The sequence below is a fragment of the Mustela lutreola genome, chromosome 9, assembly GCF_030435805.1.
Source record: "Mustela lutreola isolate mMusLut2 chromosome 9, mMusLut2.pri, whole genome shotgun sequence".
Lineage (NCBI taxonomy): Eukaryota > Metazoa > Chordata > Mammalia > Carnivora > Mustelidae > Mustela > Mustela lutreola.
Genome location: NC_081298.1, coordinates 84525780 through 84541787, shown reverse-complemented (window position 1 = coordinate 84541787; position 16008 = coordinate 84525780). Strand labels below are relative to the sequence as shown.

At 34.8% G+C, this 16008-nt stretch overlaps 1 protein-coding gene across 7 annotated transcripts in view; it reads right to left on the bottom strand.

Annotated features, from left to right (window-relative positions):
• Window positions 1-258: 258 nt before the first annotated feature.
• SANBR (SANT and BTB domain regulator of CSR) overlaps window positions 259-16008 on the bottom strand; it is a 53788-nt gene continuing 38038 nt past the window's right edge. For 6 of the 7 annotated variants that reach the window (XM_059187761.1, XM_059187760.1, XM_059187759.1 and 3 more), the window contains 8 exons: window positions 14369-14401; window positions 13172-13271; window positions 7291-7382; window positions 6379-6407; window positions 6227-6300; window positions 5343-5431; window positions 3510-3601; window positions 259-2095 (listed from right to left, as the gene is read on the bottom strand). In XM_059187761.1, the coding sequence (XP_059043744.1) occupies window positions 2059-2095; window positions 3510-3601; window positions 5343-5431; window positions 6227-6300; window positions 6379-6407; window positions 7291-7382; window positions 13172-13271; window positions 14369-14401 (546 nt within the window). In that variant the 3' untranslated portion in view covers window positions 259-2058. Of the gene's footprint in view, window positions 2096-3509; window positions 3602-5342; window positions 5432-6226; window positions 6301-6378; window positions 6408-7290; window positions 7383-13171; window positions 13272-14368; window positions 14402-16008 lie in introns of those variants that run through there. The other variant, XR_009357234.1, reaches the window with a different exon arrangement.

Here is a 16008-nt window from a genome sequence, read left to right as displayed (position 1 = left end):
GTTCTGAAGAGGGAAAATGACAACATGATGCAACAGCGTGGAATCAGCTCTGCTACCATGTAATCTTCCTGCAATATTTTATCCTTTAGATATCTGGCTGAATCTTTACCAGGATAACCTCATTTAAAGCCATCTTAAAACGTATAAAGTACCACCTTTAAAGGAGCTAATTTTTTCATGAAAGCCTGTGCTCTAGAGCCCACCCAGACTATTTCTGAGAGGGTGGAATGATTCAGATCAAGGGACTTTGCAAACAACTCTTGACATTAACATTTATTTCAATTAAAGACATGTGAATTCAGAATTAATTAAACCCTTCTGAAGTATTTGGCAAAAGAAATACTATTAAGAATATGATTACAATGTTTTTGGTACCTGTGCTATATATTACAGACATTAACAAAATAAAAATCATATTCTGAAGAGAATCAAAATCTGATAAATTCTGGTTTGTAAAAATCAATTCACTGGTACAGTCCTCCCAGGGGAGAAGCAATTTGCCTTTTTACCATTAGTTAAAAATCTAAAGAGCAGACTTCCTCTTCTAGTAGTGACCATCACTGCCCTATAGAATATGGACAGGCCTTAAGCCTTTTTGAGAATACAGTAAAAAAAACAAGACTCTGGTTTTTAACAGAGCTTACAGATCATGTACCATAAAACATTTTCTTTTGAAAATAAAAATTTTATAATCTATTTCAAAAACATCAAACAACTGAAAAACATCTAAACTAGAACAAAATTTGCAAACAGAAGTTCAAAAAACTTGGAAAAGCCACACATATAACATCGAGTAACATCTAGCTTCATTTATCAACTAAAACACTCACTTAAAATGATTTTTTTATGTGTTAACTGAGTTTAGCACTACAGTATTTCAATAGAGACTGCCATTCTGTCACACATTATCAAAGCCTGTTCTCTAAATAATTTGAAGAAATTCCAATTACAAGACAAATGAAGACTGAAAATAGAAACAGTGCATCTTAAAGTTTTCCAGAGGTCTACACACAAGTAATTTCCAAACACAAAATTTTTTATATGCTTATGGTTTGGAACAAATTTTCCCTGAGCACTCTTTCTGCTTGGTTAGAAAAATTAAGACATGATCTATAAAACAGAATTCAGTTTGATTTCTACTGAATGCATGCCATTTTTCACCCATCAGATGTTTTTGGGAATGTTGCTTTCTAGATATTGCTAAAGTAAAAAATAACTTTAACTGTTGGAAGGGGCTATTTGAATGGCTTTCAAAATATGGTTAAGTTTTAGAGCCCCGAGAACTGCACAGTGGGTGTTTCAAACAACTGAAATGATTCACGATCCTAAAACTATCAATAGTTATTTTAACACATTCAGAATGGCACTAGTGTCACAGAACAAGAGGTAATAATCAGTAATTTCAGCTCAGATAACCAACAGATAAGCATTAGAAACTGAAAGAAAAACAAGTTGGATTAACATTGTGCTTTCCATGGAATAATGCTGAAAAAAATTAACCCTCCTGGCCAACACAGGAAATACCTCACACCCTGAAAATTTATTTAATGCAATCTGGAGACCTGTCACTCCTTAATATTCATGCAAACTTAAAATCAGCATCACTGGGAGTTTCATCACATAAGCTGCAGTTCCCAATGCTATCCCAAGATTTACAGCCCGAAAGACATGCACAGCACCACCACCTAGCTGTGGTCCCTTAATTTTTTAAGGTCTTAAAAAGTCTTAGCTACTTGAGAGTTTAGGTATCCTTTCTTTCAAATAAATAAAGGATAACAAATATCAGGAGTCTTAACTATGCAAATTTGTAAATGCTAATGTTCTACATAGCCTAGTATCACATTAAAGGAAAATCAGATTTAAGAAGTTTCATATTTACAATTTTAGGTTTCAGAAGGCCTAACTATGTGTTTCCTTCAGTGTTATGATTTATGTAGTGCAAGAATAATTAACAAATAACTTAAAACATTTAGAAGTCATTGTTCGGAAGATCTTCAAGAAGTGAGCAATTTCAGATGTCCAGAGGTGTGTCTTCTTTTTAGTTATAGTTAAGGTGCTTTATGCAGGACGCCCTGGACCAAAACGGCTTTTAGACCTAGATTTTTTAAATAGAAAAGAAGGTCAGAGGTGCTTCTAAAATAATAGGAAGTTGTTGCTTTATGTTATGCTTGCTTGACACCATCAAAGTTTAATGAAATTTCATGTAGCCCCATAATACATTTTTAAAATCCCTTGGAATGACACATATTTTGGAATTCAGATTTTTTTTGGGGGGGTAGGGAGATAACATCATATATATATTGTATATTATGGATTGCAGCGGTGCCCTATAATCAAACATATTAATGTTTCTTCAGTGAAACAAATGAACATTTATATTCAGTGAGATAAATAAAAACTATAAATAGCATCACAGTAGCTCATTCTGGGTTTGAGTTGCCACAAAGTGGCAAACAAAGAAAGTCTTGTTGGCTTTCTTTTTTTTTTTTTTTATAAAGTCTTGGCAATTTTTTTTTTTTTTTAAAGATTTTATTTATTTATCAGAGAGAGAGGGAGAGAGAGCGAGCACAGGCAGACAGAATGGCAGGCAGAGGCAGAGGGAGAAGAAGCAGGCTCCCTGCTGAGCAAGGAGCCCAATGTGGGACTCAATCCCAGGACGCTGGGATCATGACCTGAGCCGAAGGCAGCTGCTTAACCAACTGAGCCACCCGGGCGTCCCTCTTGTTGGCTTTCTGAGGTTTCAGATGTCAGAATTGCTGATAAGGCATTTGGATCTGTAGAATTAATGATCCAATCTCAGTAACTATTAATCTTTAAAAGAAAATTTGTGACTTAAAATGACAGAGAATCCAACAAGTTAGACTTTATTAAGAGAAATAAAATAAGGAACAGGAATGACTTCAATGATTTAAACAAATAACATATAACATATAAACAGTATAAAATTCTACTAATTCACAGTAGCAGTAGAGCTTACATTCCCATCCGCTGCTGGCTCAGAACAGAGCTGATTCAATCAACAGAAAACTTAAAAAAAAAAAAAAAAAAACCTCTCATTAAATTTTATGCTTATGACCTTTTCAAGCCTTAAGTTTAAGTTAAAACCTGGTTCTGATTAGTGTCTTGATGATCTAATCCTTGAAACAAAACAAAACGTCAATTATGTACTGCTAGTGTTCATATGATTTTCCCTAGAAAAAGAAAATCACGGGGCACCTGGGTAGGTCAGTCCATTAAGCGGTCTACTCTTGACTTCAGCTCAGGTCATTTGAGGGTCCTGGGATTGAGCCTTGCATGGGGCTCCATGCTCAGGGGGCAGGGCGGGGGGAGTCTGCGGGAGATTCTCTCTCGCTCCTTCCCTCTGGCCCTCCCCCTGCTTGCACTCCCTCTTTCTCTCTCTAAAAATAAATAAATAAATCTTCACACACCCCCCACCGAAAGAGAAGAAAGAAAGAAAAGAAAATTATTTCAAAGCCAGTGGCATTCTGAATTTGTTTATACTGATTTACCTTGTATTTTTTTCTGAGCTGCTTTGCCGTGTAGTGACTGGCACTGAGGCCTTGATTTGCGCTTCGAGTCTGGAATAAATACCTCCTGCGAACTTCAGAGTAAAGTGGCAAAATGAAGTTGTTATTTTTATGGAATCAACAGAAGCTCTGCTTTATTAAAATGGCATTACTTTTTAGCTAACAAGCAGTTTTATTTTGATTTTTAAAATTCAGGCTCTTTGAATTATAATTTCTGTGAATAGTTTTACATACAGTGAAATTCACCCTTTGTAGTGTATAGTTCTGAATTCTAACAAATGCATACAGTGGTATAACCATCATTACAAGGGAGACATAAATCACTTCCACTGCCCCAAGAAAACCCTCTGGTGCCTCTCATAAGTCAACCCATTGCCACCATCAGTTCCTGGAAACTACTGATCTCTTTTATTGTCTCTATAGTTTTGCATTTTTCAAAACATTATATAAGTAGAATCGTACAGCCTGGAGCCTTTTTAGTCTGGCATTTTTCACTTTAGCATAATGTGCAGGAGATTCATTTATGTTGCTGATTTATCACTAGCTCTTTCTTTTTTACATGTTTCACAGTTGGCTTATTCATTTACCAGGTAAAGGCCATTTGGGTTGTTTCTAGTTTTTGGCAATTCTGAATAAAACCACCATAAACATGTATGAACTGATCTCTGCAGTGAGTAAGTGTTTAACTTTATAAGAAACTGACAAACTGTTTTCCAAAGTGGCCATTCCTTTCCGTGTTCCTACTAGCTCCCTCTGAGAGTTCCAGTTGCTCTCCAAACTGGCCAGCATTTCTTTACTTTTTTTTTTTTTTTTTTAAGACATTCAAGTTGGTATCCAGGGGTATCTCACTGAGGTTTATATTTACATTTCCCTAATGACTAATGATGTTACACCATTTTGTGTGCTTATTTGCCATCTGCAGCCCTTCCTTCATGAAGTGTCTGGTTAATCTTTTGCCCATATAGTTTTATTGGATTATTTATTTTATTATTTTCAGAGTTCTTTGTATATTCTGGACACAAATCCTTTACCAGGTAAGTGTTTTACACATAGTTTCTCATGTTTTTGTTTTCTTAATAGTGTCTTTAAAAAAAAAAAAGTGACACTCAAAAATAGTGTCATTCAAATTTTGGTGAAGTCCAAATTGTCAATTTTTTCTTTTATAGATCATGCTTTTGGTGTCATGGTTAAGAAATATTTGCCTAACCAAGGTCACAAAGATTTTATAAGTTTTAACACTGTATGTTAACTATATTGGAATTAAAATTTAAAAAAGGAATATTTTAGAAGTTTTATAAGGAAGTAAATTTTTAAATAAAAGAATTAGGGCAAGAGTAATTATAAATACATAATACTAATACTAATGTTGATAAATAGTGTTATGACTAATACATAACTTTAGTAAGAACATCGGTATTTCTAGTCATCACTTTCAGCAAGATGACCTTTTATTTTAGAAATAGTATCTAAGCACTGACTACAGAGTTAACTGAAATCAGCAACTTCCAAAAAGTCACCCTCTGGGTAGTCAGTATTTGGTCAGCCATTCATGGTTAATCTACTGTTGGGGTGACAGTATACTTCCAGGAATAAACTACGTTACTATGTGTGCTATAGAGGACCCATGGGCCATGGATAATAACATGGAGAACATTTGTCTGAGTCAAGCTAACTGTGAGAGAATATAAAAATATATTAAAGTATTTAAGTTGGTCTTTTCAGATTCTTTCTAGAGCATCTTTATATACCTCATGATGAAAACAAAGTAGGAAGGTATATCTAAGCAAGCACGGTATACTAGCACATTATTCTTACTTCTTTTGCTTCCTTTGACTTGACTCGGTCCAGATCACCCAATCTCATCTTTATAAGGTGCCCTGTAATTTCAGACATCCGTCGCTGATCTGCAGGTAAAAAATAAGAAACCTAACATTTTATGAGGATGATTTATAATTTTTATTTCTTAAAGAACACTTCAGTTATTGAGAATTTATGAAAATACCATTGGATACCATTTTATAGACATATACACTTATTTATCTTTGAAGAACTTCAGGTAGCAAGTGGTAAATGGCTCATATAGATAATTGTGCTGCTTTTAAGGCTACTGTAAACCAACCTAAAACATGATAGTCATCTTTAGAGTGCAAGTAAGGGGCAACAATCAGCTTGACACCTCCAAACCACAGGTGTATATTATATGTAACATATATGAATATATATTACACACATTATATATAATATACATACACACACATACACATACACCTATATACACTATACACACACACACACACATATATATATATAAATATAAAATATGTACATTATCTACAGGGATTGTCTACTAATAAAACCCTGGTTAAGGGGCACCTGGGTGGCTCAGTTGGTTGAGTGTCCCACTCTTGATTTCAGCTCAGGTCATGATCTCAGGGTCATGAGATCAAGCCCCACATCAGGCTCTGTGCTCAGAGAGGAGCCTGCTTGGGATTCTGCAAAGCCTTCCTTCCCCCACCATCTTTTAACAAACAAACAAACAAACAAATAAAAATTCTGGTTGCTTCCTAAGGGAATGTGTAAATTCTGAGCCTCATTCTAGTTTGAACATTTTAAGCTATTCAGCATACTTCATAAAATGAAAGATTCCTATCATTGATACTTATACCGAATTTGTACATTATGTACATATTATAACTTACCATCTTCCCTTTGTGCATCCTGGTTGAATCTCAAGGATCTTGTGGCATCCCATTTATTCTTCTGCATACTCACACTATTAGAAAAATTAAACTAAAATCAGCATTGATGCTTTAAGAGTGGGTATCTGATTGGATTAAGGAGGAATACTCACATGAAAGGAGACACATCTCTAGAAGTTGACTAAAAAAGAGTAGACAACATTAAGGCTCAATTAGAACACATTTACCGATTAGTTTTATAGTTAGTAACAAAAAGCAGCAATAAAACAGGTTCAGAGAAGTTAAGAAACTTGTCCAAAGAGATACAGATCTAGAATTTGAATCCAGCTCTATCAGTCTGACCTGGAAGCCCCAGCTTATGCAAACTTTTAGAATTTACTGAGTTGTCTACTTATGGTACTTAGCATGCAGATGAATGTATAACCTGTCCAGTGTAATTGTGTGGAACTAGTCACAACCCAGCCTTTTATACATTTTTGGAACCCATGGTTTCTCTTTTAGTCAAACATGATTACTACTGTCCTTTTATTCCTACCTGGCTTTTTACCCCTTCCTTCAAAATCATGGGAAATAAGAATTATTTTAAAAGGCCATAAAATACATTTATTTAAAAATTATAAAGTCTACTTTGCTTTTCTTATTTCAAAGTCTATCTTCTTTTTGAATAAGTAATATTGGTTCAAAATTCAAAAGTTACAAATAGCACATATAGTGAAAAGTCTGTTTCCCAATTTCCTTCTTTAGAGGCAATGAGTCTTTATCAAATTCCTGTGCAGTTTTTCAGAGACATTTTATGCATATATAAAGACATATATATTCCTCTATCCATGCTACAGAAATGTTAGAATATGCCAAAACACATACTGTTTAGCACTTTTCCTTTTCTCACTTATCAATATATCTTGGAGATTTTTATCTCAGTTTGTACGGACTTTGTTCATTTTTAATACTGCTAGCATTCCACTGTGATATATTTTTATTCTTCTTCAGATTTTCCTTGGCTATATTTGCTCGCTTATTACTCAGTATGAACTTTACAACAGTAATGGATAATTTAGAGCTACCTTCTCTAGGGCCTTTTCTTTCTTCTGACCACAGGGTGAAGACATCTGCTTTTTTGGTTGTTTTGTGAACTTCTTTGGCTTTTCCTTTTTCCCTGACAACAGAAAGTCAATGTTATATTTCACATACTTCTCCAATGCACTTGTTACTTACTTAAGAACAATAAAACTATTTTAAAAAACACTTTCTTAAAACTAACAAATCACCTCTAAATAAAAAGTAAATATATGGAAAAGTCAAACTGAATGTGTTTTCACAGGGGTTCATTTTACTTTTCTTCTTTCTACTTGATGAAAAACTTTGGGGGAAAAAATCAAGGCAATGAATTCAGAGTCCCAATGAAATTAGATGTTGAAAATGTTTGGAAAAAATCAACATATTTCTCTGAATTGAATGTGATAGTGGAGTCAACACCTAATACCAAATTTTTATATATATAAAAATAACTATAACTCAGAAAAACATAGTTTGAGAGTAATATAAGTGAACTCACAAAAAATTTTTAAAATGTCTTTTGCTTGGGTAGGAGGAAGAGCTATGAGACTCAAAATGGAGACAGGACAGAAATGACCTTGGGAGGAAACAGATTTGGGACAAATTGTATTCTGGACTGGAGCATTCCTACAATCAATATTCTGAATTTATTCTGGTTCACCATGTAGAGGAGAAAGGAAAGGAAGAGAAAAGAAGGAGGAGAAAGGGGCATTTCTCTCACATCAATGTTTGAATGTAAGGATGGTACATTAAATCACTTTCCCAAACATCAATTATTTGTATATTGATGTATACAAACGCTGTGTAGTTTTTGCTCTATCTTAAAAAGGAAACTTTATATTACTACCACAAATGGAAAACCTGTAAAATGTGCTACAAGGAAGATAACCTTGAAGATACTATAAAACAAACAAATAATCAAACAAAAATAACCCAGATGCCCTGGGGTGGTGGGGGTGTGTGGGGAGGGGGTTCAGTTGGTCAAGCATCCCATTCTTGATTTTGTCTCAGGTCATGATTTCAGGGTCTTGAGATCCAGTCCCAAGTCAGGCTCCGTGCTGTGCATGGAGCCTGCTTAAGATTCTCTCTCCTCTGTCCCCCTTCCCCTACTCATGCTCATGCTTGCTCACACACTCAAAAAATAAAATAATAAAATAAAAACAGTATTAAAAATCTAGATAGATTTATTTGCCTCCTGCCAAGCTCTGAGTCCCTGACATGTGTTTATAGTTAAAACAGTAGATAAACTAAGTATTATAAAATTGCTAATGAACATGATACGGTGAGATTTGATAATGGAATGTGAATACAAGTTCCTTTCAAAGAAAACATGATAAAAACAGAACAAAAGTATTATAAACTGTTACCTGTAGGTACTGGCAAATAAAGGGAGGTAGAAAGTGTTTACATTTAAAAGATGCATAAGATAGGGAAGTGGGTGAGGGTGAGGAATGAAACAGGAGACAGGGATTAAAGAGTACACTGACAGAGATGAACAGAGTAATGTATAGAATTGAATCATGGGCACCTGAGTGGCTCGGTCGAAATTTTGGAAGAAAGTCACAAAAGACTTAAGATCTAAAATGTGACTACAAACTCTGCTCAAATGAGTGTTAAATCATGAAAGTATATGGGAGACCAGAGGAAATCCAGCTAAACAGGCAAGCAGAAATTAGGTTCAGGTGTTGACTCCTGTAAGACAGAATTGTTTTTGGTGAGAGATCAGAGTTTCTTGTACCTTTGACTAAATGCCTTCCCAAAATGCATAGAGTTCAAGCTCTAGGAGTCTTACTTAGGACTGGAAAAACAACTAGAAATCTAGGGGGAGTCCACAAATCAAGGAAACCACTAAGCAGGTAAGTCCCAAATCTGAATAGAAAGTTTGTCCAAAACCTTGCCTGAGAAGTAAAATTATACTGGCTGGTATGACCCTGAGGGTCAGGCTAAAATAGTAGCAGTTAATAGCCAAGAAAAACCTGTGTGGAGACATGAGGGAGACAGATTTTGCAGTTTGGGTCAGGCAAGTTAACTGCCTACTGGAACAAAACCCCTCAGAAGAACAAAATAGGAATTGCACAGATAATCTACCAAAAGTCACAAGATGAAGAAACTGAAAAGTATGAACCACTCAGAAAAGAAAGAGTCAACAGAAACATTCTGAGAGAGCTTATATACTGGATTTAGCCCACAATGATTTCAAAACAGCTATTATAAATATTTTGAAAGGGAAAATGGTGTTATTGAATAAACACATAGGAAATCTCAACAAACATATGGAAACTATAAGAGAAGAACTAAGTGGAAATTCTAGAACTGCTAAGCACAATAATTGAAATATTTAGTAGATGGGCTCAAGAGAAAGTCTGAAATGGTAGAATATATCAGTGAAATGTGAAGTCAAACATTAGAAATTATCCAATCCAAAAAATAAAGCAAAGAATGAAGAAAATGAAACAAAACTTCAGAAACCTAAGGGACAATATCAAAAGGTCTAACATACATGTATTGGATTCTAGCATGTGAGTGAGAAAAAGGGACAGAAAAAATACTTAAAGGAATAATGACTGTAAGCTCCCCAAATTTTGTTTAAAATATTAATTTACAAATCCAGGAAGCTCAATAAAGACCAAGTAAGATAGCCATAAAGGAAACCACACTTAGGCATATCATAGGCTTCTGAAAGTAAAAATAAAATATTGAAAGAATCAAGATAAAAAGGGCACATTACATATCACACAGAAAAAAGGTCATTTGGAACAACTGAAAAATTTTCCAACTGAAAAACTGGACACTTTCTTAAAAACCTACTTCCATTTATAACAGAATAGAAAAAGCACTTAGGAATAAATTTAACAAAAGATGGTCAATATCTGCATACTAAAACTACAAAGCATTGTTGAGAGACATTAAAGAATTAAATAAATGGACAGACATTCCAAATTCATGGATTAGAAGACTTGCCATCATTTAAAAAAAAAAAAAAGTCATTCTCTCCAAATTGATACTTGGGTTCAATAAGATCCCCCCCAAATTCCAATAGTATTTTTGTTGAAATAGTGACCTTTAATCTAAAATATACAGGAAATGCAAAGCACCTAAAAATACGAAAATAATCTAAAACAAAAGAACAATTTTGAAGGACATACATCACCAGATTTCAAGAATCACTAAAAACTACAAAAATTAAGACTGTGGTACTGAAATACTGATGTAAAATAGACATAAGAATCAACGGAAGAGAGCAAAGAGTTTAAAAATGGATCCACATGTAAATGATCACTTGATTTTTAAACAAAGGTGTCAAGGTAATCCAAAGGGGGAAGAACATTCTTTTTTTTTTTTTAATATATATATTTTTAAATTTATTTATTTGACAGGCAAAGATCACAAGTAGGCAGAGAGACAGGCAGAGAAAGAGGGGGAAGCAGGCTCCCTGCCAAGCAGAGAGCCTGATGCGGGGCTCAATCCCAGGACCCTGGGATCATGACCTGAGCCGAAGGCAGAGGCTTTAACCCACTGAGCCACCCAGGTGCCCTGGGAAAAAACATTCTTTTCAACAAACAGTTCTGGGGAAACTTGCTATGCCTATAGGAAAACATAGGGAAGCTCAACCCGTAACTCATACCATATATAAAAATTAACCTGGAAGGGATCATAGACTTAAATAGAAAAGTTTAAATCATACAATTTCTGGAAGAAAATAGCAGAAAATCTTTGTGACCTTGGCGTAAGCAAAGATTCATGTCATTAAAGCATGAAACATAAAAGGAAAACTAAAACATTAGAGTTCATGAAGATAATTTAATAACTTTGGCTCTTCAAAAGACATCATTAATAAAAATAAAAGGCAAGTCATAAACTGGGGACAGATATTTGCAAAATATATGGACTTGTATCCAAAATATATATAAAGAATGTTTATAATTCAATAATAAGGCAAACAATCCAACTAAAAAATAGGCAAAACATCATTAAAAAAAAAATACTTCATGAAAAAGGTATATAAATGGCCAATTAGCACACGAGAAGTTGCCTAGAACAATTTATCACTAGAATGGCTAAAAGTAAAAAAAGTAACAATACCAAGAACTGGTAGAAATGTGTAGCAACTGTAACTCCCATACATTGGTGGTGAGATGCAAAATGTTTCACTTTGCAAAACAATATGGCAGTTTCTTATAAAGTTAGACAAAATATACCCAGCAATTCCACTCCTAGGTATCTACCCAAGAAAAATGAAAACCTATGTCCACACAGACTTGTATGCAAATGTTCATGGCAACATTATTCATAATAACCAAGAACTGGAACAACTCAAATGTCCATGAAATGGTGAAGGGATAAAAAAATTATGGTATAGTCATACAGCAGAATACTACTGGGCAATAAAAAGGAACAAACTACTTACATACACAACAATATAGTTGAAACTCAAAAACATCACACTAAGTGAAAGAAGCCACACACAAAAGACTACCCATGATTCCATTTACATGAGACTTTAGAAAAGGTAAACCACTGTGACAAAAGCAGATTCGTGGTGACCTGAGGGGTGGGACTGGGGAAAGGGAATTGAGTGTCAAAGGGCAGGAGTTAATTTTTTGGGGTGATGTTCTAGTCTTGACTTTGGTAGTGGTTACCCAACTGTATGCCAAAACTCATCAATATGTATACTTAAAAATGGGCGAATTTTATTAAAATTCATTATATTCATCCTCCATTATAAATTCTACCTCAATCAACTGTGGGGAAAAAAACCTCACACAATACACAGTAGCATTTCTCCTTGACTAATTATAATTTTAAAATAATTGATAAATAAAATAACTGATAAATAACTAGTTTTTTAATAAGAGCATTTGACACATCAAGAAAAAATATATATAAAACTTGGAAAAAAGACAAAGGGAGGGTTGTATGTCCTTTTAGTGTCATACTGGAGGACTGCTTAAGAGGCCATGTAGAAATACTTAAATCTCAAGGAAAATATCCTGTATCTGACTCTCCTATTACTGTTGATTGAAGGCTAAATGCTGTGAAATTTGTAACTTGCAGATTTTTGGATCTAACAGAAATGCAAATGATTTCTGTTTAGAAGATAACCTCAAAGGTGATTGGTTTACTGCCTTGGTTATCAATTAGTTTCGAATCTGACTTGCAATACTCTTTAACATTCTTTTTCAAATGCCTATAAATACCTAAGTCTTCAAATGCTCTTTGAACAAATTTTTTCCCTTATTTCTCTTGCCAAAGAGCTCAAAACTTTTGACACAAGTTTATTCTGTAGTTGTATAAAATCATGTTTTTAATTTCTTAAGAATCATATTCGGGGGATGCCTGGGTGGTTCAGTTGGTTAGGCATCTGCCTTCAGCTCAGGTCATGATCCCAGGGTCCTGGGATCGAGTCCTGCATCAGGACTCCCTGCTGAGCAGGGAGCTTGCTTCTCCCTCTGCCTTCACCATTCCCCCTGCTGGTACTCTCTTTCTTTCTCTCTCTGACAAATAAATAAAATCTTTAAAAAAGAAAAAAAAAAAAAGAATCATACTCTGATTACTATTGCATAATGCTTCGTTTGAATGTCACTTGAAATCACCTCAGGCACACACTGATATAAGTCACACATTTTGAGAAACCCATTATGTTACACCTGAAGTGAAAATGTGGAGGATTATTTCTCAGAACACTGCACTTTTTAAAATAATTTTTTATTATTCTGTGTTAGTGTCAGGATTTGGGAATCCTGATGGAGGAGGCTCCTTTTTCTTTTTTTCCATGTTGCAGCCTACCATGTAGACTTACAGAGCTAACTCCTCACCCCTTGCATTAAAGACTTTAAAATGCTACCTCTTCATAAAAGTGAGACTTGATTTTATCTTAGAAATCAGTACTTTGTTTCTTGGATATTTCTTCTTCGTCTCCAACTTCATCTTCAGTGACCTCAGATCCAGTGGTATATTCTTCTTCTTCTGAAAATAACGATTGTTGTTTCTGAATTAAAAAACAAAACAAAACAAACACACCCTTTAAAAAACATAGTATTAACACATTTCTTATGGATTCTTTCAAACACATTTATCTAAATTTATTTTGGATAAATAAATTTTTTTCAAACACACTTTTCTAAATGAGCCACACAAGATCTGATAAAGTAATAAATGCCTAGTGTAACATTTGGGAAATGGACATATGAATTTCTATGTTTAGGATAAAGTCACATTACATTAAACATTTATTTAAAAGATTTTATTTATTTGACAGAGAGAGACATAGCAAGAGAGGGAACACAGCAGAGGGAGTGGGAGAGGGAGAAGCAGTCTCCCCGCGGAGCAGGAAGCCTGACCCGGAGCTCGATCCCAGGATCCTGGGATCATGACCTGAGCCGAAGGCAGATGCTTAACAACTGAGCCACCCAGGCGCCCCTACAATAAACATTTTTATATTATTTCCTTCACATATCCTAGCAGAGTGATGGGCACATAAAGGTCCTCAGCATTTGTTAAACTGCACCTTTATCACTCAACTGAATGTATGTTCCTTGATATTAAGATTAAATTAAAATATAATAATTGCCATTATCAAAGTAGTCTCATAAGCAAGTATAGGTACACATTCTCTGGATAAATGTGGTCCTGGATTACTCAACAATAGCTGCATCAGCTTCCTGTTTCTGCCTACCCACCCCACTTTCTGCCATCACTGATCCAAATTTCAGTTGCATTCTTGTGAATATTGGTGGCAGATGGCAGAGTAGTGGCAAATAGGTAAAAGAAAAAAAAATCAACCAACCAAACAAACAAATTTCGCCTGGAATTTAATAGATTTGTTTTTTTGTTCTATGTCCTAATGTGACTTAAATGTGAGTTTTAGAAGTCATTAGGGACACTTAAGGAGTATACAACAAGATAATAGAGTATATGTCTATTTTAAACAATGGCATTTTCAGTAAGTGCTAAATTACAGAAGCTGAAAGGATAACTGATTTGAACTAAAATCTGTAAAATAAGATACTGGTAAGTTTCTATTAAACTAAACTTTAATTGTGGAAGAAAAAGATCCATGAAAGTGGAATATATTTGCTTACTTACCAGTTGCAGAGTCCAATTTTTCAGTGACAAAAACTATAAGAAAGACAAAGGAATAGGAGATTAATAAATCTGCATCTACCCAGACTGCAGCTCCTTACTTTTATGTGGAGACTGTGTAAGAACTGAAAAAAAGCTGCAAGTATACTTCCTTTCCAGGTTGAAACATAACTTAAAACTCAGGCTGAAAATGATGTATTACAAATTTTTTTTTTTTTTTTTTTTTTTTTAAAGATTTTATTTATTATTTATTTGACAGAGAGAAATCACAAGTAGATGGAGAGGCAGGCAGAGAGAGAGAGAGAGAGGGAAGCAGGCTCTCTGCTGAACAGGGAGCCCGATGTGGGACTCGATCCCAGGACTCTGAGATCATGACCTGAGCCGAAGGCAGCGGCTTAACCCACTGAGCCACCCAGGCGCCCAATGTATTACAAATTTTTTGTATCTGCTGCCTAGAGAACATGTTTACAAAAAAAAAAAAAAAAAAAAAGAAGAAGAAGAAGAAGAAGAAAGAAAATCAATACTTCCCAATGTCATTTCCAAAGGATAAGCAAATCATATGTAGAGATAATCTAACTTATTTTCTGAACTATTTCAATCACTTTTTTTTTTTAAAAGGACGCATTTGTTTGCTTGAGAGAGAGAATGAGAGAGCACAAGCAGAAGGAGAGAGAATCTTAAGCAGACTTTGTGCAGAGTGTGACTCGGGGCTTGATTTCATGACTCCTAGATCATGACCCGAGCTGAAACCAAGAGTTGGACACATAACTGACTAGGCCACAAGGGCCTCTTCAATTACTTCTTAATGTTTATATTTTACTATAAGTTAAGGAACCAGATTATATATGGATATTCAAGAAATCTAATTTGCTATTTGGTATATAATTCATAAATTAATGTTAGTGATTGAATATTTATAGACATTTGAAGTTTACAATGCATTTTACACGGAATATTTCACTTTGTCAAGTAAATGCTCCCTCAGCCAATACAAAGCCCAGAAGTTCACAGGCAGTTGGAGATTCCCTGGTTGTCAGTAACAAGAATCAAAAAAACCAAAGCTATCCAGCCATCTGAAAAATAATTGTTTTGAAACCTTGCAAAAACTAAATGAATTCCTGATTATAATTTAAAAAAAGGAATTTTGTACCAAAAGAAATTTATAGAATTAGGAGAGGACAAAATATCCCATTCACTCTATCTTTATTTTATTTTTTTAAGATTTTATTTATTTATTTCACAGACAGAGATCAGAAGTAGGCAGAGACACAGGCAGAGAGGAGGCAGAGAGGAGGAAGCAGGCCCCCTGCCGAGCAGAGAGCCTGATGTGGGGCTCGATCTCAGGACCCTGAGATCATGACCTGAGCCGAAGGCAGAGGATTAACCCACTGAGTCACCCAGGCGCCCCCCCCCCCATTCACTCTATCTTTAATTCTCAAATTATTAGTTGTCCATAATAAAACCTCTGAAGACCATGTTAAATTTTTCCCCCAAATTTAAGTTGATTAGTTATTAGTTGAGGGCAAGGAACATGTCCTATTACCTTTAGAGTCCTACTAAGTCACCATAATACCTTGTTGTTATGATCAGGTAGTCAGTAAATGCTTATCAAGCAAATACTTTATTAGCCCCACGCTCTAACC